This window comes from Scomber scombrus, chromosome 23 (assembly GCF_963691925.1).
Source record: "Scomber scombrus chromosome 23, fScoSco1.1, whole genome shotgun sequence".
NCBI lineage: Eukaryota > Metazoa > Chordata > Actinopteri > Scombriformes > Scombridae > Scomber > Scomber scombrus.
This window is the reverse complement of record NC_084992.1, coordinates 881268-906038: the sequence shown is the minus strand read 5'-3', so window position 1 is coordinate 906038 and position 24771 is coordinate 881268. Positions and strand designations below refer to the sequence as shown.

The 24771-nt window shown below is 39.1% G+C and overlaps 3 protein-coding genes across 3 annotated transcripts in view; 1 reads left to right on the top strand and 2 right to left on the bottom strand.

The window, feature by feature from the left end:
- The window catches only part of LOC134006258 (uncharacterized), a 232030-nt gene that overhangs the window by 74428 nt on the left and 132831 nt on the right, over nucleotides 1-24771 (bottom strand). The gene's annotated exons all lie outside the window — the stretch shown is intronic.
- LOC134006259 (uncharacterized) lies at nucleotides 1429-23351 on the top strand. Its single transcript, XM_062445346.1, has 13 exons — nucleotides 1429-1449; nucleotides 1601-1642; nucleotides 6376-6664; nucleotides 6743-6982; nucleotides 7058-7569; nucleotides 11063-11066; nucleotides 11597-11750; nucleotides 16010-16250; nucleotides 20298-20352; nucleotides 22281-22559; nucleotides 22629-22859; nucleotides 22953-23117; nucleotides 23284-23351. The coding sequence occupies exons 1-13, from the start codon at nucleotides 1429-1431 to the stop codon at nucleotides 23349-23351; spliced, it is 2301 nt and encodes a 766-aa protein (XP_062301330.1).
- LOC134006159 (coxsackievirus and adenovirus receptor-like) lies at nucleotides 10645-18621 on the bottom strand. Its single transcript, XM_062445250.1, has 3 exons — nucleotides 18437-18621; nucleotides 11513-11842; nucleotides 10645-11430 (listed from the first exon to the last, which is right to left on the bottom strand). Exons 1-3 carry the CDS (start codon nucleotides 18504-18506, stop codon nucleotides 11273-11275), a joined length of 558 nt encoding a protein of 185 aa, XP_062301234.1. The 5' UTR covers nucleotides 18507-18621; the 3' UTR covers nucleotides 10645-11272.

The window sequence follows — 24771 nt, the reverse complement described above, 5'->3', positions numbered from 1 at the left end:
TTTTAAAAAAAATCGCATTAATCATGCTGCTCACTGACTCTAACCAGGCGGGGAGTTCAGGTACTCTGAAATGATGCCAACGCGGAAGTGACTTAAAACTGCATTCTATGAAAAGGCCACCAGGGGGCGACCGTTTTGGTGTCAAAAGGACTTCTGTCTCTATACGTCAATGTAAGTCAATGGAGAATTCATTAGGGCGTGGCTACGTTGTGATTGACAGGTTGATTGGTTCACAGGTTCAGGAGGGCGCCTCATGCTCCTCCTGATGCCCATATGAGTAGAATCCATGTTTTCATTTTTCCCAGCATGCACCTGACATTTTCAAGATGGCGCTGCTCAGATCCGATACTATTGGCCTCCGAGCAGCAGTCCACAAACCAATGGGTGACATCACGGATGTTACGTCCATTTCTTATATACAGTCTATGACTCTAAAGCACTGTCACAGATTGCTGTTACAAACCTCTGTAAACTGTGCAGCATGTGTTGGTAGGGAGGAGTCTTGCTGCTGCTGCTGCACTGTGCACCGATTGTTGTGACTTTCCCGATCAGTGTCTACCATTGGAGGCCTTGAATCATACAGATAGTGTATCACTACTTCTCTCTGGTTACATACACATGTAAAAACTTGTGTTGAACTTCCATTGTTTCTATATTTTGTGCGGACTCAAATCCAACTGCTGAAACATGTATGACATACATCTATCCAACCTATAACAGTAGTTAGTACCAGTAGTTTTTTTGTTGCTGTAGTTGTTTTTTTCTCAACCAAACTTTATTAGCATATTAAAGACAAAATATAAACAGCGTGGAACAACAGGGATGTACAGGGAGTATCAAGACAAAATCAAAAAACACATAAAAGAAAAAACACATGTAATGTAACAAACAATATAAACACTATAAGCAGTAGAAAGAAAGAAAAAATGTAGCAGCAGCAGCAATATTTCACCTGGCAGTACGGTCCACAATATTTTTCAGTTGGCTGGATGTCTTAAAAGCTTTTTTGTTTTTAGGTACTTTACAGACAGAATCATAAATCTTAAGTTCAGCATAAAACAAAGTTTCATTTGGAATAAATTGAATAAATCTGGCTTCATGAATATGATATTTACCCAACAGACACAGCGAATTAATCATATCATTAATTTCCTCCTTATAAGATTTGGCACTCAAAAATGAGACCATACCTTCTGTAATAGTGACCAAGACCTTACGAGACTCCCAAATTAATAAAGACATTTGAGTCCAAAAGTTAGTAGAATGAGGCCATCAATAAATTTAATGAGAAAAAGACTAAACCTTTCCTTTGCAGAGGGAACATAAAGGGGAAACATCAGGTCTAAACTTGTTAAAGAATTAGTACCAGTAGTTACAACCTATAACAGTAGTTTGTCCAAGTGGTGTTGCCGTATGTAACTGTCCAAAATGGCGGGCCTGACTGCGCATGTGCGACTCAAATCGGGTCATTTTCTGCCATGGTAAAATCTGACTGTCGGAGACTAGCTTCTGTTTAGAGTCTCACTCTGTTTGTGCTCTTTTGTTGCCATGCCAACATCACTGTCGTGTTTTTGTTTCTTTGCTTTTCCCGTTCATCCAGAGTGGTTTCCGACTTCCTGGTGAACAAGCCAGTGAGCGTCACGTAGTGCACTCTGGGTAATGTAGTTTAAGTGTAATGTAAAAAGGACGGGAAACGGTACTGTGAGCTTGTGAGAAGTCCCGGTGCACCAGTGGTTAACATGTAGAAGTGGCACTACTGCGTTCCGGCCCATTTGAGGCGCTGGTCAGCAGACTTTCACTCTCAGTCCTTCAGAAACTAGAAAAGCTTCCAGAGGTCTAGTTAAAGAGTCAGACTGTGTTTCAGCGCCATCTGCTGGTCATTAACTGCAGCTGCTGCTGTTCCTGCAGATTCAAGTCTGTTGTTCATTGTTTTACTCACTCTGGATCAGTGGAGGAAAGTAACTAAGTACATTTACTCAAGTATTTTACTGCAGTACAGTTTGAGGTACTTGTACTGTACTGTAGTACAGTTAGAAGTACTTGTACTTTACTGTAGTACAGTTAGAGGTACTTGTACTTTACTGTAGTACAGTTTGAGGTACTTGCACTGTACTGTAGTACAGTTAAAGGTACTTGTACTTTACTGTAGTACAGTTAGAAGTACTTTTACTTCACTGTAGTACAGTTTGAGGTACTTGTACTTTACTGTAGTACAGTTTGAGGTACTTTTACTTTACTGTAGTACAGTTTGAGGTACTTGTACTTTACTGCAGAACAGTTTGAGGTACTTGTACTTTACTGTAGTACAGTTTGAGGTACTTGTACTTTACTGTAGTACAGTTAAAGGTACTTGTACTTTACTGCAGTACAGTTTGAGGTAATTGCACTTTATTTGGATAAACTCACCGCATATAGGGAATCTACATGGTCGATATACGTAAGATATTAAAGGGGTTCAGATGGGCCAAGATGAACACAAGCTGATTTTAAGTAACCCAAACACAGCAGTATCAGAGATTTCTTCCATTATTGACTTATTTTCTGAAATGTATGGCTACACAATTAACTGGGCTAAATCAGAGACCATGCCTCTCTCCAAAATATGCCCTCCAGCCATCAGGGAATCATCGCTATATAAGTGGATGCCATCAGGCTTGACATATTTAGGGATTTAACTAACACCAGGTTTGGATAAAATAATGCAATCTAATATCTCGTCAGTTATCCAAGCTGTTCAACCTGTCTTACAAAACTGTGTTAAAATGAATATATCTTTATTAGGTAGGATTAAATTAGTTAAGATGACCATCTCTCCTAAGATCCATTATATTCTGTATGCTGTGCAGAGTTTCAGTTACCATGGTGACTGACTCAGAGTTTCAGTTACCATGGTGACTGACTCAGAGTTTCAGTTACCATGGTGACTGACTCAGAGTTTCAGTTACCTCTCTTTCTGGAACGGATAACTCTGAGTTTCCCTCATCTCAGGGTTAACTTACTCTGAGTTTTCACATAACCCACTTTCTGGAAAACTACCCGGGTCACTTACAGAGTAATGGGCAGAGAAGATATTTTTAATCAAGTCTGGGGCTCATTTTTTATATTAATAGAGGGGATGTCTGATTAAATACGGGGCACCTGATGTATTAGATGCAACCGATTGGTCAACTCATAGGTCAAATGTAAATTATAGTTGTTGTTGTTGCTGGTTTTTGTTTTGTTTTTGTTTGTTAAACTTGTTGTTCTTTAATGTTTTCATTTAAAAGAGGACAATGAACTTTATGTATGTTTGTATTTTTGTAGGATGATGATTATGATAAGTTTGTTGTCAAAGGTCTGTCAAAAATATTAATAAAAAAAATCGAAGTCACTCAAACAACATTTTCTGAGGACTTCTGTCATATCAGGCAAGTCTGGGGTCCATTCAGGTGTGACATATTGAATTTAAAACATGAACTGCTAGCAGGTTGGATTTCCTCAACAGCCAGGCATGGGTACATATCCACCAACTTAGCAATTTCTCTTGATCGCTATTAGCTTATTTGTTTGGTTTATGACCTTCATAGGGACCCATCCATCTCCCCGCAGTGGAGTTACCACTTTGCCAACAAGAACATTTCTTGGGATAGAACGAGACTGTGTTGGCTCAATCGCTACAGTGGTTAACAATTTTGACAAATATCAACAATCTAAAACAACTCCGTTACACATACACCAGTTACCATTAGTAGTTAAATCATGTCTGTTTCCAGTCTTTCTCTCTCTTTTGTATCTCATGAAGGTCCCTATTATTGAGAGTCATTCCTTTCAATAAGAGGTTGTGGCTCCTGTATTAGCTATGTTAGCTCATCCAATGATAAGTTAAGTCTGATATGTAATCTGAATTTAAACTGTTGCCTCTACTGTTCTTCTCCCCAGGACAGTTTATCTAAACTTCAACACAGGTTTAACTGTTTCAATAAAGAATATCTTCATCACAGACTAATGTCTTAATATAAGTATGTCAGATGCTATAATAACATGAGTGTGTTCAAAAGGTGCAGACTCACTAACACACACTAGTTACTGACCACTTTCTCTATTAAATGTTAAATACTTATCCAACATGCTGGCTAATTATCATCCAAACAATCATCTACAATCAGACTGTTCATCATCATCATCATCATCATCGTTAATCTCTCTGAACACTTGCAACAACTTTCCTGCGAACTGCAGGAGGCCAAACTGCACAGGAAATGGTGGTTTTCACTGCTCTGACTTATGTAAGTGTTCAAAGTGTTTGAAGTCACATGAGTGAGAGGAACAATGAGACAAACATCTCTTCTCTGGCTGCTCCGTGAGTACAATCTGTCCAAACTTCAATAAGTTCATGTTCAACATGTCTGCTAGTAACAGCTGGAAAGGTTCATAGCTTCAAACATCGTGAAGACATCTGAATCAATAAGACTTTATTGAGTAAGATACTGATGGATGAAATTCATTATGTTCAGAAAATATTTATCACTTAACTCGAATGCAACCTTAAAGAGCAGGAAGTGACATCATCAAGAGAAAACTGCATGCTAAGCAGTTAACGTGAATTTTGATGTTTGAGTTGATGTGTTTTGCTGCTCTGTGTTTGTTCTGTGCTTCCTGGTATTTTCCCTCCTCGGTTCTTATTCTCATAGTTGTAGCTGTTCTGACAATGGGTCACACTAACTCCTGTTGTAGAGATTTATAAACACTGAACACATTCTTAAACTACAAACAACTTAATTACTACTTAATACAGCTGACAGAAACATTCATTATTAGAAAAGTTGTTCTGTGTTGCAGTAAAACCTCAAACCAACCTGAGTGTCATTTCTCTTCAGTTCTGAGCTCGCTGCTGTGCTGCACAATGAACCAAGGTTAGTAAACTTCTTCTATCAGTCTGAAAGTCGCTGGTTCTGTCTGAGAGACCCTGAGAGGAACGTTGAGATTTAAGAGTTCATGCAAAAATTGATATGAAGGCACAAAATCAGAGACATGTTTTAGTCTGAATTTCTCCGCTCTTTATCACTTCATTAAAATCAAAATGCCCTTCAGAGTTTGTCTCTATAGAGAAGTTGAAGAGTTTTTTTAAGAGTTTGTCCTCTGCTCATCATCACACCCTCAGTTCACACATATATGATCATCTTCCTGTTAACTGTCGTGTGTCAGCAGAGAAACCTGCTGCATTTCCTGTATAAATGTACACTTTACACCAGTGTTGGGGGGAACACATTACAACAGTATCACCATTACAGTAATATATTGATTTTAGTAGTAACACAGTAATATAACTTGTTACATATAGGATTTCAGTAATATTATTACAGTTACTATGTCAAATAACCTGCTTGCTGGATGGCCTGGGTTGCCTGGGCGAGGGTGTATGATGTTGTTAGACCTTTTGCTGCAGGTCTTTCCCCCCACCCAAACATAACGCTGCAGTGACTTTCAGACCCGCCCATTAAATCCAGACACAGAAATGTTGAAACACAGTTTGTGAAGCCTAGCTCCACAATTCAAATCTAAATGGTTGAAATGCTTTTTACACCTTTTTTAGAAATACATTTATGACCTATTTAATGTGTTTAGAAGAAAATGTCTGAATTCACTTTACACAGTCTGTAATATTTCTAACTCCACTGGGGAGAAGTAGGAGGACTGAGCCCTTTGTTTCTCCTGTGTCATGGTGACTCATGTTATCTGTGCTCCATCGATGAAGGCTTGGTATCTCCTCATGCACGAGATTCACTCAGAGTTACTTTGACTTAGAGTTGATTGAACTAACTGTTATCAGCTGTTCTAAAACTCCCCCCAAAAAAGTTTGACAGCTCAGAGTCGGTCAACCTAGTTAGTTAAACCTGCTTCCTGAAACAGGCCCCTGGTCATGACTTCCCCCATCCTGGAAAAAAAAATTGCCAACACTCAAATACTAATACTAAATTATCATAGCTGCTACCGCCCTCTACTGGCGAAATATCACCCAATAACTACTTATGGTGAAATTGGGTGAGTTTCCTCCTGTTTAAAAGTGACACAACGTGTTTAAATGAATAATTATCAGGAAGTTAATGCTGACTAAAGTAATGGCACAAATATGATATAAGAAGAATTCTGCAAATAGTTTGAGCCCCTAAAATGTAATGTAAAACAAAGTGGCCCTTAGGGAAAATAAACATTACCTTGACTCTACCATAACAAATAAATAAACAAATAAAATGAACAAATACATGATTGGAGCCTTTGAAATGAACTAAGTAACACAAACATGCCTAATGGGGACAGATGGAGAGTTAAAACACAAATCTGTTGATGGCTTGAATCTCAACACAAATACTAGAAAACAAGTTTCACATCATTTAGTGTTGTCTAAACCTTTTTTCCCTCTCAGCCTTTCTGACTGTGAGTCCCAGCAGATCTCAGATGTTTGAAGAAGAGTTTGTCTCTCTGAGCTGTGAGGAGGACGACAGCTCTGCTGGATGGAAGCTGAGGAGGAACACAACCAGAGAAACCAGGAAGGAGTGTGACAAGTGGGGAAGATCAGCTGGTTCCTCCTGTAACATCACTGACATCGTCCCACTGGACAGTGGAGTTTACTGGTGTGAGTCCAGAGAGGGAGCAACCAGTAACAGCATCAACATCACTGTCACTGGTAAGATCAGACTGTGGAGTTAGTATTGATGAAGCTGAGTGTAAATGATGAAATGCTGTAGTTTGTCTCTGTGTTGAGGTGGATCAGTGATCCTGCAGAGTCCTGTCCTCCCTGTGATGGAGGAAGATGATGTCACTCTGCACTGTAAAACAAAGACCTCCAACCTCCCAGCTGATTTCTATAAAGATGGCTACCTCATCAGGACTGAGCCTGCAGGTCACATGACCATCCACCATGTTTCCAAGTCTGATGAAGGCCTCTACAAGTGTCACATCAGCAGTCATGGAGAGTCTCCATCCAGCTGGATCTCTGTCACAGGTGAGGAAGTTACCTTTCATTTCACCACTTATTTCATCCACATGTTTACCTGACCAGGTGAGATTCTCTCTGCAGGTAAACCTACAACCACAGCTCCGCCCCGAGTATCTGAAGCTCCGCCCCATGTACCTGAAACTCCACCCCCTGTACCTGACGCTCCGCCCCCTGTATGTGGGCCCCCGTCCGCTGTATCTGTAGCCCCGCCCCGAGTATCTGAAGCTCCGCCCCATGTACCTGAAACTCCACCCCCTGTACCTGACGCTCCGCCCCCTGTATATGGGCCCCCGTCCGCTGTATCTGTAGCCCCACCCCGAGTATATGAAGCTCCGCCCCATGTACCTGAAACTCCACCCCCTGTACCTGACGCTCCGCCCCCTGTATATGGGCCCCCGTCCGCTGTATCTGTAGCCCCGCCCCCCGTACCTGAAACTCCACCCCCTGTACCTGAAGCTCCGCCCCCTGTATATGGGCCCCCACCCGCTGTATCTGGAGCCCCACCCCATGTCTCAGCTCCTCACCAGCTTGTGTTCACACTGGTCTGCCACCTAGTGGTGTTCTGTCCGTACTTCATCTCCACTCTCCTCATGGTGTCTTTATATTGACACAGACCCACAGGTAACATTCTGAATCATTCACTCACCTTACAGACACTCAGCAACTATCAATCAATCAATCAATCAATCAATCAAGCAATCAATCAATCAATCAATCAATCAATCAATCAATCAATCAATCAATCAATCAATCAATCAAGTTCATTATGTTGTGGATGACTGACAACACATCACAACATAAGGTGATGATTTATCTACATTTTCTTTCTGAATTTCTGCTCTGATGGAAGGAAATGAGCCGCTTGTCTCCATGGCAACACCCTCACCCACCCAAGCTGAGCAGGGATTGGATGATGACTATGATGATCATCACCTCTGTCACCACAGAGCATCACTTCTGAACTGAACCAATGAGTCGTCATTCTGAAGTGAAGCTAAAAAAAAGCAGATTTTGAGTCCTGAATGAAAGAGAATGAAAAACATCAAAGGAGCTGAAACGCTTCCCTGAGGAACCACTCCCCAAATGCAGCTCATTCAGAACTCTGCAGCTCGATCAGAGCACATTACTCCAGTTCTAAAGTCTTTACACTGGCTCCCAGTCAGCTATAGAACAGGTTGTAAAGTTCTGCTACTGATCTACAAATCACTGAATGGTTTAGGTCCAGAATACATGAATGACATGTTAGTGGAATATAAACCCAGTAGAGCTCTGAGGTCAGATAGTGGAGCCCTAAAACATGGTGAAGCAGCTTTTACACAACTGGAACAACCAACAGAACTGAAATCAGCCCCAACTGTGAACATTTTTAAATCCAGGTTAAAAACGTTTCTGTTTTCATGTGCTTATGATTGAGTTTTTTGTAAAGCACTTCAGAATGTAATCTTTTATTTGCACTGTATGTCCTTTTAATGATTTAAAATCAAATCATTATGTCACATCTTAATGAAAGTTGGTTCAGTTCATTGGTTCAGTTCAGAAGTGATGCTCTGTGGTGACAGAGGTTATTCTCTCCTTGTGTATTTTGTCAGTTTTACTTCCTGTGTTTCCCCTGCCTTAGTTGATGGCCTCATGTGCTTCACCTGTCTTGTTTCACTCACCTGTGACCTGTTTAGTTATCACCTCATCATGTCTATATAGGTTTTGGTTTTCAGTTCAGTCTTGGTCTGAGTCTCTGTGTGTTTTTGCTGCACATTCGCCCCGTTGTTATTTTTCCAGTGTTCATTCGGCCTGTGTTTTTCTGTTCAGTTTCTTCTTTGTTGGCTATTAAAGTATTAAACTTTTGGGTCCACCTGCTCTGTAATCAGTTTTTATGTAAAGCCCATTGAGTTGCCCCTGTGTATGAAATGCACTATGTAAATAAAGTTGCCTTGCCTGAGGAACTCCACATGTTCTAGTTTGACTCGTACATCAACTGTGTTGAAGTTACAGAGAATACAAGAAATATTTTATATTTCTGCTGCTGTCTCTCTGTTTCATACTGTAGTTACAGATATACTCAAGAAAACATCCTTATTTGTTGGACAGAGAGAGAACGAGTGTTTTCATTTAAACGCATGAACGGATCCATACAGGTAATCTGGGCAGGTGTCCAGCTGCTCTTCAGCAGAAACATGTTTTCAATGATTGGAGAAAAAAATGTGTTTGTGTTTGGTTGGTTTTTGTCGGGTTCAACAGAAAAACTGTGTTGTTTAAAGGTTTACTTACTTCAAGACTTGTCAAGGATCAAGGTTCAGATTTATTGCCATTAAATTGTAAAAGATTACGAAATAAAATGCTACAATAAACACAGAGAAAGCAGCTGAACATGTATTCAAACTGTATCAGAGGACACAGAGAGCAGGTGATCATTAGCCTGTTTTACATGTTTTAAGGAAGTCTAAAGTGAGCCCCTAAGGCTCATTTTAGACTTTTAACATTGAGTTGTTTCCATGTGACTGCCTGCACTGTGTTTGTCTCTGCAGATGATCAGATAAGATTTTATTGTTCATGTTTTTTATATGAAGTGAAACAGGACAGTGACTCAGAAAGAGCTGTGAGACTCTTCAGTAGCTGAGCAGGTTTTGGTGCGATGAGAAAAATAAAAGCCAGACAGAAGTTTTATTGATTTTATGTTTAATTATTATTATATTAAGAAACAACTGAAGCCTTAAATACTTTAAACAACAAGAAGAAAGTGCAGATAGCCGTCTGTAAATATATAGTAAATAATATGTTCCTTGACCCTTTTTACATAACATTTCTACATGCCTTTTTTATATATCCCCAAAAGTACCAGGGTTCATATAGAAAACAGAATTCATATATAGAATCATAGATTTAAAGAAGATAACACAGTCTGAGTCTTCTGCAGTGTTTCTGCTGTTGTTGGTCTGAGGTGAGTCAGTATTTAATCAGTCTGTTCCTCACTGTGATTGGTGGACATCAGGCTGTTCAGTTCCTCTAATGGTTTATTATTTTATAGACTTTTAAGGTCTCATGTACAAACTGACTGTTAGTTTCATCACTGAAGTACTTAAATAATAATGTAAGTACAGTTTGAGGTACTTGTACAATATTTCCCTCTGAGATGTAGAAAGTAGCATCACATCGAAATACTGCAGTAAAGTACAAGTACCTCAAACTGTACTACAGTAAAGTACTTAGTAGTAAATGTAGTTAGTTAGTTAGAAAAATGTAAATAAATGTGTTCCACAGTTTGTATGTAATGTAATTCTGCATAAAGCCTCATTATCATAGCAGCTAAATGAAGGCACAGACTAATAACTGGTGTCAGTAAATAGTGAAACTGATCAAATGACAAACTGTCCTCAGTGAATCACAGCTGAGCAGCAACTGGTTCAAGTTCAGACATTCAGATAGTTTAAAATGAAGAGAATCCAAACTGTCTACATTCATAAAGACTGAATTCATAGAAAGGAAACAAGCCTTTAAAAAAATAATCTTTAATGTGTCAAAACATTCACATTATTAAAACCATATAAAAACAAGTCGTCATTAAATAATCATTTAGACTGGTGGTTGACATGAACCTGAGTTAAATGTTATCCATCACTCCTTCACCTGGTTCCCTCCTGTGTTAATGATAAATACTGGACTGGACTTAAAGATAGAAAACTGGACCAATGAGCAGGATTTGTGACATCACAACCAGTTTGGAGCCAATAATGGTCCAGTATCAGTTTGAAGCCTGCAGATCACAAACACTGAGAGTGAAGGAGGAAACATCTAAATGTATTTACATCGTTATAGATTCTGGGTTTTAATGAGGCAGAAGGATTATTTAAGGGTTTTAAAGTGATAATGATCATTTTTTTATGGGAAAACCACATCACACACATTATTAAGCTGCATCTTATTGTTCTAAATGGATCAAATCCTGATAATAAAATGAGTCGTTTTATACAGACGCTGCTTTTTTAAATGATTGAATTAGATCAAAATGTTTTTGTGGGCCAGTGTGGGTCACATGACAAACAGGAAGTGTTAATGACACAGTGTGACTGCTGTGTCTGATTGTCTTCACAGTTCAGTGCTGTTCTCACATTGTGAATAAATGATGTGATGAGAGGAGGAGCTGCAGCCTGATCACTAATTACACTAAAACCACATTCTCCACTTTCTTTAAGTACTGATGAAAGAACTGAGTTCTAAACATTTAGACTCAGTTCTAATTCAGACCATGTAGCTGCTGTAAAAGCTGCAGAAAGATTCAAGAGTTCAGAGATCTGAGAGCTTTCAGACCTGCTGGGGATCAGCTGCTCTACGAAGAACACGTTGGAAAGGACATCCATTAAGTCTTATATAAAATACAAAACCAACAACAGCAGCAACAAGAAGAATCCCAACAACAGGCAGTCCAGCTTTCAGTCCAACATTTCCTTCAGATGTTTGACCTGTAGAGCAGAAACAGGTTTTAGTTATCAGCTGTCAGTCAGATGATGTTTCACCTCTACAGTCTCATCTGTACAAACTCACCTGAGTCAGTGACTGTCAGGATGATGGTGTTCATGAGCTCAGGCTTTGTGTTGCTCACTTTAACTCGACATTTGTATGTTCCAGTGTCGTTGATGGTGACGTTCTTCAGAATCACAGAAACGTCTCCGTTCTTCATCTGTGGATCCATCAGCTGCACTCGACCACGAAAAGATGGATGCTGGAAGTGTTCATATGTTCGGTTGTCTCTGAAGAAGAAGATGTACTCATCTGTCTTCAGGTCTGGTCTGATCCACTTTAATGATGTGATGTCTTCATCTCTGGGACTCTGACAGTGAAGAGTGACATCAGCTCCAGACTTCACTGTTTTATCTGAAAGAACAAAAACAGAAAATGAAGAAAACAAAAGTCAGTGATACTTTCATCTTTAAATGAACCCTTATGCCTCCTTAAGGACATTTTCTGCTTTTCAGTTTTTATTTTCTTGATCATTTGGGCTGCGTTCATGTTTATGGCATCACATTATCCAAGGACTTTGTTTTTAATCTATATATACTGTATATTATTTTAATGATGTCTATGATACAGTGTGTAGATGTTAGATCTAGAGAATCAGGGTCTTACTAAGAAGTAGCTCCACTATAATGTAGGTGATAGCTTTGCTACAAGGCAACCATACATGTAAGAGTAGAGAGGAATACGTTTGGTTATTAATAATGACTAATAATTATTAATTATTAATAAGAAATTAAAGAATAATCACTTCTAATGATTAATATGGGGCACCACCGAAAAACACAGAACAATAACCAAACTGTCTCATTAACCTCCATCAGTCAGAATTAAAAAAAGGTGAAGGAGTGAAACTCCGAGCTCTGTCTATGTTGACCTGGATGTGTTGGTACGAGTGTCAGAGTGTGTGTATTGAAAAATTGATGTAAATGTGTGTATGTGCAGATACAAGTGGAGACTTTTGGAGACTAATGGAGACTAATTTACTTACTGGTCTCCATTTATAACATTTTGTCTAAATGTCTCACACACACACACACACACACACACACACACACACACACACACACACACACACACACACACACACACACACACACACACACACACACACACACACACACACATACACAGGTCATCAAACTCAATAGAATATAAAATATAACACTTCAAATGTGCTGAACATTTATTTTATACATGTTTTAGCTTTGAAGGTGTGTGTGTGAGAGAGAGAGAAATTTAGACAAAATGTTATAAATGGAGACCAGTAAGTCAATATAAAGTCTCCAATTTAATACACTTACACACACACACATTTATTTTTCAATACACACATAAATTACACACTCACAAAACAGGATGAGCAGGACTGGTGAATTCTCTCAAAGGTAAAATACAGTTAAATGATGTTTATATCTGGTAAAAAAAAATAAAAAATAAAAAATTAAAATGCCCTTTTGAAGCCCTGGTGTGGTACTTAAGAATTTAAAATCTATTTGATCTTCTAAAAGCAATTTAATTAATTTGACAGTTAAGATTGATAGTTTTCATCTTGGTTATGCTGATAAAGTTATTAGTTCAGATAATATGAGTAAGTGACAGATTGTTGACAGATTCCATGTTGATTGTGCATCGATTTATTAGTAATGCCTTAAGGCTCCAGTAGGGGGAAGTCGTGCTTCTCTCCCTTACTTAATTAACGTGAGTGAAGACAAGAGCAGTGTATTGTGTTTCATCCCTCTTCCCTCACTATTCTGCCTATTTTAAGGGCGCAACACTGGCTCTAAAATGAGCCTAGAACACAGGAATGTAAGAAAGAGTCAATTTTTGGCTGGAGGGTCAGAAAACGTAGTTATAATGAGTTTCAATGGGAGCTAAGAGGGAGTTTATATTTTAATCTGACACTGCACAAAAAATAATAATACATCAAAATCAATGTTGTTGTTAATCATTGACATATCAAAGGCTGTGATAATCCGCCAAAATAAATCACTTTGCATTTAGCTTTTTTGTGTTTTTTCCATTTAAAGAAAACAGGCGTTATATGTAAACAATAGATTTTAAAACATTTAAAGGGTTAAAATCCTGAAAATGAACATTTGATATTTATTATCAGTTCTGATGTTTTCATGCGGACATTTTGTCCCTAAAGAACTCAAAGGAACTTTTTTAAAGGGTAAATAAATCCTTAAATATAAACTGTCAAAGCAGCAGACAAACTGATTGGCTCTCTCAATCACAACTTAGTGTCACTTAATTACGACTCAGTATATTTTATTTATAAGAAAATATCTCATAATTACAATAAAGGTTTCTCATAATAATCAGATATTTATTCATAGTGATGAATCTAATATGATGTTTGTACATATTTATGATCACTGCTAATGTCTGTGATGAACAGAAGAATCTGAAGTTTGTTTTTATAGTTTAAACGTTTCATTACAAGTTTACATTAAAGCTGTTGGAACAAATTTCTGTGTTTTAATATAATTCAAAATGTAAATATAATAACAATCAAATGCTGAAATTACTATTTGAATGTGTATTTTTATATTAATATGTTGGCTAACGTTAGCAAATCTTGACCTTTTCATCTTTGGTCCCTGCATGAGAAAATGAAATAATTCTCTCTCTCATGTTGTGCCATCGCTGTTAGAACAATCAAACCTGTGTAAATGAGATGGTTCCACAGACTCATGGTGATCAATCACCCTTAATGAGCATCAAACCTCTAAACTGTGTAACTTTCAGAAGAGTGTACTCTACTATACATGTATATATATATATATATATACACTGTAAATGCAAACATTGACCTTAAATAAACTTAATGTATGGCAGTATTTTACTTTTACTTGCTTACATTGAGTTTTCTGTACTTTTTACTGGCTTACTTGTTTTATTTCATAATGTACTTGATTTTTCTGAGTGTGTAATACTTGACTCAAGTCATTGACGCTTGGCGCGCGTCTACCACCAAACCAAAGACAGGCAGCAGAATCTGATCTCAGTCCAGTGAAGTTAATGACAGAGCTGGGGACTCGGACTTGCGACTCTGACTCGAGTTGCACTTAAGTCTCACTAAACTGTGACTTCAGACTTGACTTGGACTCGACCTCAAAAGACTTCAGACTTGATTTCGACTCGAGGCTCGAGACTTGCCCAAGACCCGTGAACAACCTTTATTTCATGTTATTATTATTATTCTCATTATTTATCTGTCATTCATCTTTTTGTACGATCTCTGGCTCTGAGCTAGATGTAAACACCAACGTCATGCCACGCGCATGCGCCATGTGTGAAACGCGCATATTCAGTATCAGACATTGACAATGGCGAGTGCGACAAGTTCAGCAGGAGCCTCAGATCATTACGTTTGGATACAATGCCTTCACACTCCTGTTTTTCCGTGGTTCTCCCATATTTCGAACCCATCTCCCGCCGCCTTCCCGTCATTTCTCCCGTAATTGACAAGCCCCAAATTTGTTTGTTAATAACAATAAGAAGCGCACAATAGCAAAGGTTTTATTTTGAAAGCTCAGGCAGGAATGCGGAAGACTCCCGTATCCCACGGGACAGAGGGATAAATATACGTCGCTGTTCTCTTCTGTATATCATATAATAATTTCTGTCCGGTGAGATCTATCACTTCCCGGCGTGAAAAAATGTCAGGTGTGGCGTGTGAGTGTGAGAGCAGCTTGAAATGCATGTGTCTCACGGCCAATGCCTGAGACTTGAGAGGTCTGAAATGTATTTGGTATCCGTGGGAACCGTAGACTTATCTGTCAAGATTTGATTTCCATCATATAACAAACTGAAGGTTGTAAATTCAGATATTTTCAGGTTGTATGAATTTACTTAAAGTTATGAAAATTACATTATTAATAAGTAACTGCTGCTGCAACTAATGACGGACGCGCTGCCCGTTACACCACCGCTTTGTTCCTACAAAGTGATGTGACAGCCCAATATGTTTGCTAATACAGAAGATAGATATTGGCGACAAATAATTTCTAACTGACAAACTGATGCTTGTAAACATTCACTGAGGAAAGATTATGAAAATATAATACAACTTTCCCGCCAGAAATGTCTTTAGAACAAACATTAGAGATGAAACCTTTCTAAATTCGCCCTTTTCTGTTGGCGTGGAAGATGAATATTCTCCATGTTCTCCATGTTCCATATATATGTGTACATATATATAAACACACTCACACACACACACTCACATGCTCGTTTTATGTTGTTGGTAATTAATTTTTTCATATTTATATTATTTATTTTATTATTATTTAGTATTTCTATAAAACTTCCTGCATTTACATTCATTAGCCCACAAATGTTTATTCTATTTACTTATTATTTACTATTTACTAATTAATTCATTATTAATGGCCAGCATGTGTCACGTGATTTGAATACTCATTTAACAGTAATAGCTATATATAGTTATCGGTGTGTGCTGAAGTCTGAAGAACAAAACGTGTTTAACTGTGAACATGTGATCATACTCCTGTCCAGATGTGTAACTATCATTTCTCACATCTACAAACTCACCTTCAGCATTCAGGACGATGAGTTTGATCTGAACATCTCCTCCCTCTCCTTTATAGCGACACTCGTATGTTCCTCCATCGTTGCTGGTCACGTTCTTCAGAATCAGAGACAGGTCACCGTTCTTCATCTCATCGTCCTTCAGCTGCACCCGGTTCACATAAGATGGATCCTGGTCTGCTGTCATCAGGCGCCCGTCTCGCTTCAAGTAGACGTAGCTGTTAGGGTCAAGGTTATATCTGGTCCACTCAACAGCTACTATGTTGATGTTGTTTGGAGCTTTACATGGCAGAATGACATCATCTCCAGGTCTTGCTCTTTTGCTGATCAGATGTATCGGTGGGTCTAAAGAACAATATAAAAAAACATCCAGAGAAGAAAAATCTGCTTAAAAATTCTTTACTTTTAATTTTTTCATTAAAGTCGTAAATGTATATTTTAAGACATTAACAGAATATTGTTTAAAATAGAATAAAATAGTTTTTTAATAATTGAACGACAGATCACCATGACGACCGCTGTATGACATCATGCCTACAACTGTGACATTTCACCAATCAGCATGTGTTTTATTGATATCCAGCTTAAAGACAGTAAGTGTAGATGTGATGATCAGTAAAGTGTTGACAGCCTACACTGTATATAAGTAATGGACGTAACATCCGTGATGTCACCCATTGGTTTGTGGACTGCTGCTCGGAGGCCAATAGTATCGGATCTGAGCAGCGCCATCTTGAAAATTTCAGGTGCATGCTGGGAAAAATAAAAACACTGATTCTACTTATATGGGCATCAGGAGGAGCATGAGGCGCCCTCCTGAACCTGTGAACCAATCAACCTGTCAATCACCACGTAGCCACGCCCTAATGCATACCCTGCTTTATCGTCACATATAAAATCAGGGAGGCCAAAATGTCCCAAATGAACATCATACTGCATTGAAGAAGGCTTTAAACTAGCGATTGAGACCATAAACACATTTTGAAAACGTTTACTGAGGTTAGAAAGTGAGAAGTTGGTGAATTCTCCATTGACTTGTATAGAGACGGAAGTCCTTTTTGGCGCTTTTCCACTACACAGTTCCAGCACGACTCGCCTCGGTTCTTTTTGCGTTTCCACTAGGGAAAGTACCTGGTACCTGATACTTTTTCAGTACCTGCTCTGGTGAGGTTCCAAGCGAGCCAAGCCGGTACTAAAATGTGACGTCGACACACTGCTGGCCGCTGATTGGTAGTTGTCGCTGGAAGAGTCATGAGCCGCCCGGCATTTTTAAATACCGGCAGCAGCGTTACAACCATAGTTGCAGCCATACGGCTCAATGTTCTTGCTTTGTGTGAGACAGAAAACCTCATACAGCAGCAAGTACACCACTGCCTCCATGTCCTCCATTGTTTATGTGTTTTGTGTTGCGTATAAAACGAAGTCACGGCAGTTTCGCGGAGCCGTGCTATGACGACCCCGCCCACGTTGAGTAGGTACTTTTTTTGTAATGGAAAAGGTTCCTGGAACCGTACCGAGTCGAGGCGAGCCGACGCGAGGCGAGTCGTGCTGGAACTGTGTAGTGGAAAAGTGCCATTTGACACGAAAACATTCGCCCCCTGGTGGCCAGAACTCCCCGCCTGGTTGGTTGACAGCCTGAGTTCCGCTGAGCTTTAACAGCTGCGACACAAACCAACAGCATCACCTACTGACAGTCCTGTGGTATTACACTGTTGACTTACTGTCACACATTAAAACTAACACATGACTGAAATATAACTTAATGCAGTAAGAATGTAAAAATGAAATGTTATAGTGATGTTACTGTAAAGTCAGTTCACTGAGTTCTGATGAAGAAGTTAAACAGTTAAAGAGCTCTGGATGTTTATTGTATTTGATCATATTTAACTTTGATCTGTCAGTATTTTAATGATTGAGTAGCTCTGCTTGTTGCTTCAGTTTCTGTTAAAATAGTTTTAGGTAGTTTTTCTTTCTTTGAGTGAAGAGTCTGAGTACAGGATGATGTATTACTGTACACACTGTAAAAACCTCTGAGGTAAAAGGTGATAAATAAACTGTGTTCTTCACTTCAGTGACGATGTCAAACATCATTAAACCAAAAGAAGCTGAAGACAGCAGCAGCCTGATGTTTTTCTGCAGAGAACTATGTGAAGAATATTCAGTCTAACAGGTTATGATCTTTATCTAATCATGTTAACTTTGATTCAGATGCGGAAGTCAAACCACCTGTCTGACTCACCGGCATGTCATGGCGGTGAGTCAGACAGTCTGGAAAGCTGCCAGCGAGCAGATAGAACTTGTTTTTTCCACCACAGTAAGTTAAACATTTAACAATAACAGTGAATGAAGCAGAGTTACAGAGTGTTCAGTAAATATAAATATCACACAGCTTACCTTCAGAGACAGAACAGAACAGGAAACACATGAGGAGAAACACGGATAAAGTAGATTTTGAAGCAGACATCTTTCTCTTCTTCTCTTCTTAGTTTCCTGAACAAACTTCATTAGTTGATGAAGTCCAGACCAGCGACGCTTTGAACAGATAATTACACAGTTATAAGTTTAGAAATGAATCTTGGTTTCTGATTATTGTGTCTTGTTGTTGCTCCATCCGCTGACTGACTGACTGAATACTTTCGTTTTCCTCCTGATGTCATGACGTTAAGTCCACCTTGCTGTTGGGACTGATAGTAACAATAGAAACGTTCCCATATTTTTAATACCTATAAAACCTATCAGTACAGTTGTATTACAGTCTGACTATAAAAATAAGTGGACATCATCACTATGTTATACACTGTGTCTGTTATATTTGGGTTTATCTCCATGAATGATGAACTTTGCTTTGAGTAGCCTAATGTGAGGCGTTCTTATTACATTTGAACTATTTGAATAGTACCAAAAGTACCAAAACATGTGAGGAACACAGACCCTCATGCAACCAGCAGGAAACTTCTAATATTAATTTGAATGTTTTCATTCTCTTGCAGCTGCTGAAGAACATCTGGATCATCAACAGCAGGTCTTATTTATTCTCTGAATGTCCAAAACCAACAAAACCAGCAATATTTACATGAACAACAACGTGGTGACTGTTTAATGATTTATTTCAGCCGTTGTTACTTATCAGCACACACGCACGCACACACACACACACACACACACACACACACACACACACACACACACACACACACACACACACACACACACACACACATACACACACCAATGTCTTACCTGCAAAGGCAGACAGCAGTAGTCCAGTTTAATCGAACAAACTTCAAACAATTACTTCAAACAGAGTCTGAGTAGATTTCACAAGCTGACAGAAACAGTTCCTGATCAGCTCAGAGTCTCCTCTGATGGTGTTGAGGTGAATGGAAAATTACCAGCAAGAAATCTCTTTAGTTGTTGTGTGTCATGTTCATTTGTAACTTATTAAAGATACAGGATGTCCACAAAGTCTCTTTACAATTTAAAAAAATCATTACAAAAACAATTGATGAGATATGTTAAACAGATTTGTCTTATGTACTAAGTGGTTATCAAAGTTTTTAATCACATGCATTTGTGTATTTCAGGTACCCTGTTGATGAAATAGGTTCTATTAAATAAACACCTAAAAAATGGCTACTCTTTAAGAAAAGGCACAATGTGTATCGTGGTTTATTGAAACAAAATCGGATTCTTTCTATGGGGTTATGTTAAAGATATCGAATGGGACATCAACGACCTGCAACTGTCAAACATCACTGATGCCATTAATGAGGCTCTGCTACAGTGAACATGGCAAGAAATCCAGTACCGTCTTGATTTGCTTCGGGCAACTAATGGAGTCCATATAGATGTGCAATAAATAAGGCAGAACAACTTCAATATCTACTCCTCATTTTGTAATAACATACACAGATTTGTCTATTCATTTGCTTTTGTAATACATTTGTTAAATTGTAAAGAGACTGAATTACAAGTTGCAGAAGATGACATCACTGATGACATCACATACAGTCACATCAAAATATCTCGTCAGCAGCCAATCAGGCGGAGTGGAGGTAATGTGTTGTAGATGTGATGTTAGTAGAGTTAAACTTGTATCTTTGTGAGGACCTCTCTGGGTTTACAAAGTGGGGACGTTTAGGATTATGGGGACATTTAGGATAATTAGGGTTAATAACAGACCAGTTTGGTTTCTTCTGGTTGATGACAGAGTGTGATGTGCTCTCAATGTGTTTTGTACTTTGTGGTGAATCAGTTAACAGAAGCTAGCAGCTCTGTGGTCGTCCAGCTTCCTGTTTCTGATGGAGACAGTTTGTCCTGCACCTGTTCTACATGCTTTATGAATTTGCATATTTTAATATAACTGAACATGTATTTGGTCTATTTCACAAATGGACGTAACATCCGTGACGTCACCCATTGGTTTGTGGACTGCTGCTCGGAGGCCAATAGTATCGGATCTGAGCAGCGCCATCTTGAAAATTTCAGGTGCATGCTGGGAAAAATAAAAACACTGATTCTACTTATATGGGCATCAGGAGGAGCATGAGGCGCCCTCCTGAACCTGTGAACCAATCAACCTGTCAATCACCACGTAGCCACGCCCTAATGCATACCCTGCTTTATCGTCACATATAAAATCAGGGAGGCCAAAATGTCCCAAATGAACATCATACTGCATTGAAGAAGGCTTTAAACTAGCGATTGAGACCATAAACACATTTTGAAAACGTTTACTGAGGTTAGAAATCAAGTGAGAAGTTGGTGAATTCTCCATTGACTTGTATAGAGACGGAAGTCCTTTTGACACCGAAACGGTCGCCCCCTGGTGGCCTTTTGATAGAATGCAGTTTTAAGTTACTTCCACGTTGGCCTCATTTCAGATGACCGGAACTCCCTGCCTGGGTTAAATACACTGACAAATCCAACCTCAGCATGATGCAGTGATGAGAAACAGAGCTTTTCTGACCCCTGCAGGACAGTTTTGTTATTACAGCCGTAAAGAAAATGAAGGAGAGAAAAAATAAATGTCCTCAGGAGAGTTTATCCAACGTTGAAGAGATTTAACGGTATCAATAAAGAATATCTTCATCACAGGCTGAGAATGTCGTAATATAAATCTGTAAGATGCTATAATAACATGAGTGTGATCACTTTCTCCATTTAATGTGAACTATTTAACCAACAAGTTGGCCCAGAAATCCTCCTCTTCCTCCTCCTCATCATCATCATCATCATCATCATCATCATCATCATCATCATCATCATCATCATCACACATCACCATTGCTCATCTTTCTGAACACTTGCAACACCTTTCATGCCAACTGCAGGAGCCCAAACCACACGCTGCTGCACTGACCCACACAGAGGAAATGGCTGGTTTTCACTGCTCTGACTGAACAGTTCAAAGTGTTTGAAGTCACATGAGTGAGAGGAACAATGAGACAAACATCTCTTATCTGGCTGCTCCGTGAGTACAATCTGTCCAAACTTCAATAAGTTCATGTTCAAAATGTCTGCTAATAACAGCTGGAAAGGTTCATAGCTTCAAATATCTTAAAAACATCTGGATCAATAAGACTTTATTGAGTAAGATGTAACTGAGATTACTGATGGATGAAATTCATTACATTCAGAACATATTTACCCCTTAACAAAACCTTTAAGAGCAGTAAGTGACATCAGTAAGAGAAAACTGCATGTTTAACAGCTAACATGTACGTTTGATTTGATGTGTTTTGCTGCTCTGTGTTTGTTCTGTGCTTCCTGGTATTTTCCCTTCTCGGGTCTTATTCTCTGTTCTGACTGTAAGTCACACTAACTCCTGTTGTAGAGATTTATAAGCACTGAACATGTTCTTAAACTTTATACAGTTGACAGATATTAATAGTTAGAATAAATCACACTAAACTCAACAGTGTGGGAGATATTCTGAGTGTTTTGTGTGAACTCTTCTAAGTAGAAAAGTTGTTCTGTGTGGTTGCATCAAAACCTCAAACCAACCTGAGTTTCATTTCCCTTCAGTTCTGAGCTCACCGCTGTGCTGCACAATGAACCAAGGTTAGTAAACTTCATCTATCAGTCTGAAAGTTACTGATCCTCTGAGACCCTTTTAACAACTGGGGACAGATGGAGAGTAAAGACACAATTATGTCAAAAAGAGTTTGGGGTCAGGCTGACTTTTGGTATATTCCAGATGTCATTTAGCGTTTCCTACACCTTTTTTCCCTCTCAGCCTCTCTGACTGTGAGTCCCAGCAGCTCTCAGCTGTTTAAAGGAGAGTTTGTCTCTCTGAGCTGTGAGGAGGACGACAGCTCTGCTGGATGGAAGCTGAGGAGGAACACAACCAGAGAAACCAGGAAGGAGTGTGGAGACTGGGGAATATCAGCTGGTTCCCTCTGTAGCATCAGTGGAGTCCTCCCACTGGACAGTGGAGTTTACTGGTGTGAGTCCAGAGAGGGAGCAACCAGTAACAGCATCAACATCACTGTCACTGGTAAGATCAGACTGTGGAGTTAGTATTGATGAAGCTGAGTGTAAATGATGAAATGCTGTAGTTTGTCTCTGTGTTGAGGTGGATCAGTGATCCTGCAGAGTCCTGTCCTCCCTGTGATGGAGGGAGATGATGTCACTCTGCACTGTAAAACAAAGACCTCCAACCTCCCAGCTGATTTCTATAAAGATGGCTCCCTCATCAGGACTGAGCCTGCAGGTCACATGACCATCCACCATGTTTCCAAGTCTGATGAAGGCCTCTACAAGTGTCACATCAGCAGTCATGGAGAGTCTCCATCCAGCTGGATCTCTGTCACAGGTGAGGAAGTTACCTTTGATTTCACCACTTATTTCATCCACATGTTTATCTGACCAGGTGAGATTCTCTCTGCAGGTAAACCTACAACCACAGCCACGCCCCCTGTATCTGAAGCTCCGCCCCCTGCATCTGAAGCTCCACCCCTTGTCTCAGCTCCTCCCCAGCTTGTGTTCAGACTGGTCTGCCACCTAGTGGTTTTCTGTCCGTACTTCATCTCCACTCTCCTCATGGTGTCTTTATATCGACACAGACCTACAGGTACCACTCTGAATCAATCAATCAATCAATCAATCAATCAATCAATCAGGTTCATTTTGTTGTAGATGATTAACAGTTGTCTCTCACATTTGATACAATTTCTTTCTAACATGCTCTGACTGGCAATTACCTACTGGTCTCCATGGCAATGTCCCGCCCACCCAAGCTGAGCAGGGATTGGATGATGACTATGATGACATCATCACCTCTGTCACCACAGAGCATCACTTCTGAACTGAACAGATGATGAAACGTTCCAGTCAGAAACCTTTGTTTTTGTCTTCCAACAAACCAACATAAACCAGTTTCTATGTTTTATGTTAAATAATGAATCAAATCAACAAAGATGGAAATAAACAGGAAGTTCATTTATATTCTGTCTCACTTGCACTGAATGTAAGTGCATCATGAAAGTTTGTCCAGCAGGTGTCACCACTTCACCACCCAACCCCCACATGAACCCATTACAGCCAATGATGGACATTTTGTACATTATATTTCTTCTTCTTAAACTCTAAACACTCTTTTCTTTAGAAAATATATGTTCATGTTTATCTTAATTTTTCATTTAATATTCACCAAAGACAGGCCAAACACAAACACAGGCATCAGATTCAGCTTAAATAAACCAAACCAAACAAATAAACACCCTGACCCTCTGCAGTCTGTAGTTTCCATATTACACTAGTTTGTCTTCGGTATGTGAACACAAATCTACAATACGTCGAGCAAACATATGCATGCATCGGGTATATTTTTATATTCGGGTAAAAAGACTAAAACAGAGTTAATCTATCTGCTGCAGATGGGGCACAACCTGTTTAATAACTGCAGAACATTTCACACCCAGGTGCTTGTATTTTCCTACTGAAACAAAACATACAGTCAAAGTCAATATAACTCCAATTCATACTAATATAACTTGCAGCTAATGTTTCAAATCAAATAAAAAACATCTGTTGAAAAAACTAGATAAACTGTCCTCATCCTCTCTCTCTCTCTTCTGTGACCTTATTTATCCACAAACATTTACTTTTTTAACACATATTTTATATTCACATTGTGTCATTTGTCAGATGTTTTCATCCAAATACAATCAAGCATTAGAGGAAAGGAACTCAGAAAGAGCTGATCAAGTACATGTGGAATGATAACAAGTGCATAAAACATACCACACACATCTAGATATTCTACAACAATTGACACCGTGTTGAGGTGTTCGTAGAGGAGCTGAATTTTCAAATGTTTCCTGAGAAATCTGGACAACCCTAAACTTTTTTGAATAATTCCAATGTGATTACTCATTAAACCTTTTCATCTTTTTGTTCAGTGTGACAGCCAGCAGCAGTAAATAATAGTGTTATACAGACTGTGTGCTGTTTTTATCCTCCACTATCTGATCTGTTTGAATTCTCAGTGTGAACATTTATCCTCATCATGGGCATTTCTTCCTGTTGTAAATCCCACAAATTGTCACATCTTATATATCAGATAAGGAAAATCTTGTTCAGTACTGAGTGTCTGTTGAAGTGAATGGAGGCAGCAGCTCAAACATTTGCCTCCATATTTGCAATTCAAAACAGTTTCATCATCAAGTTTCAAACAGGGTTTTCAGGAGGAGGCAGATTTTATTCTGTTGCCAGCTGCACACACA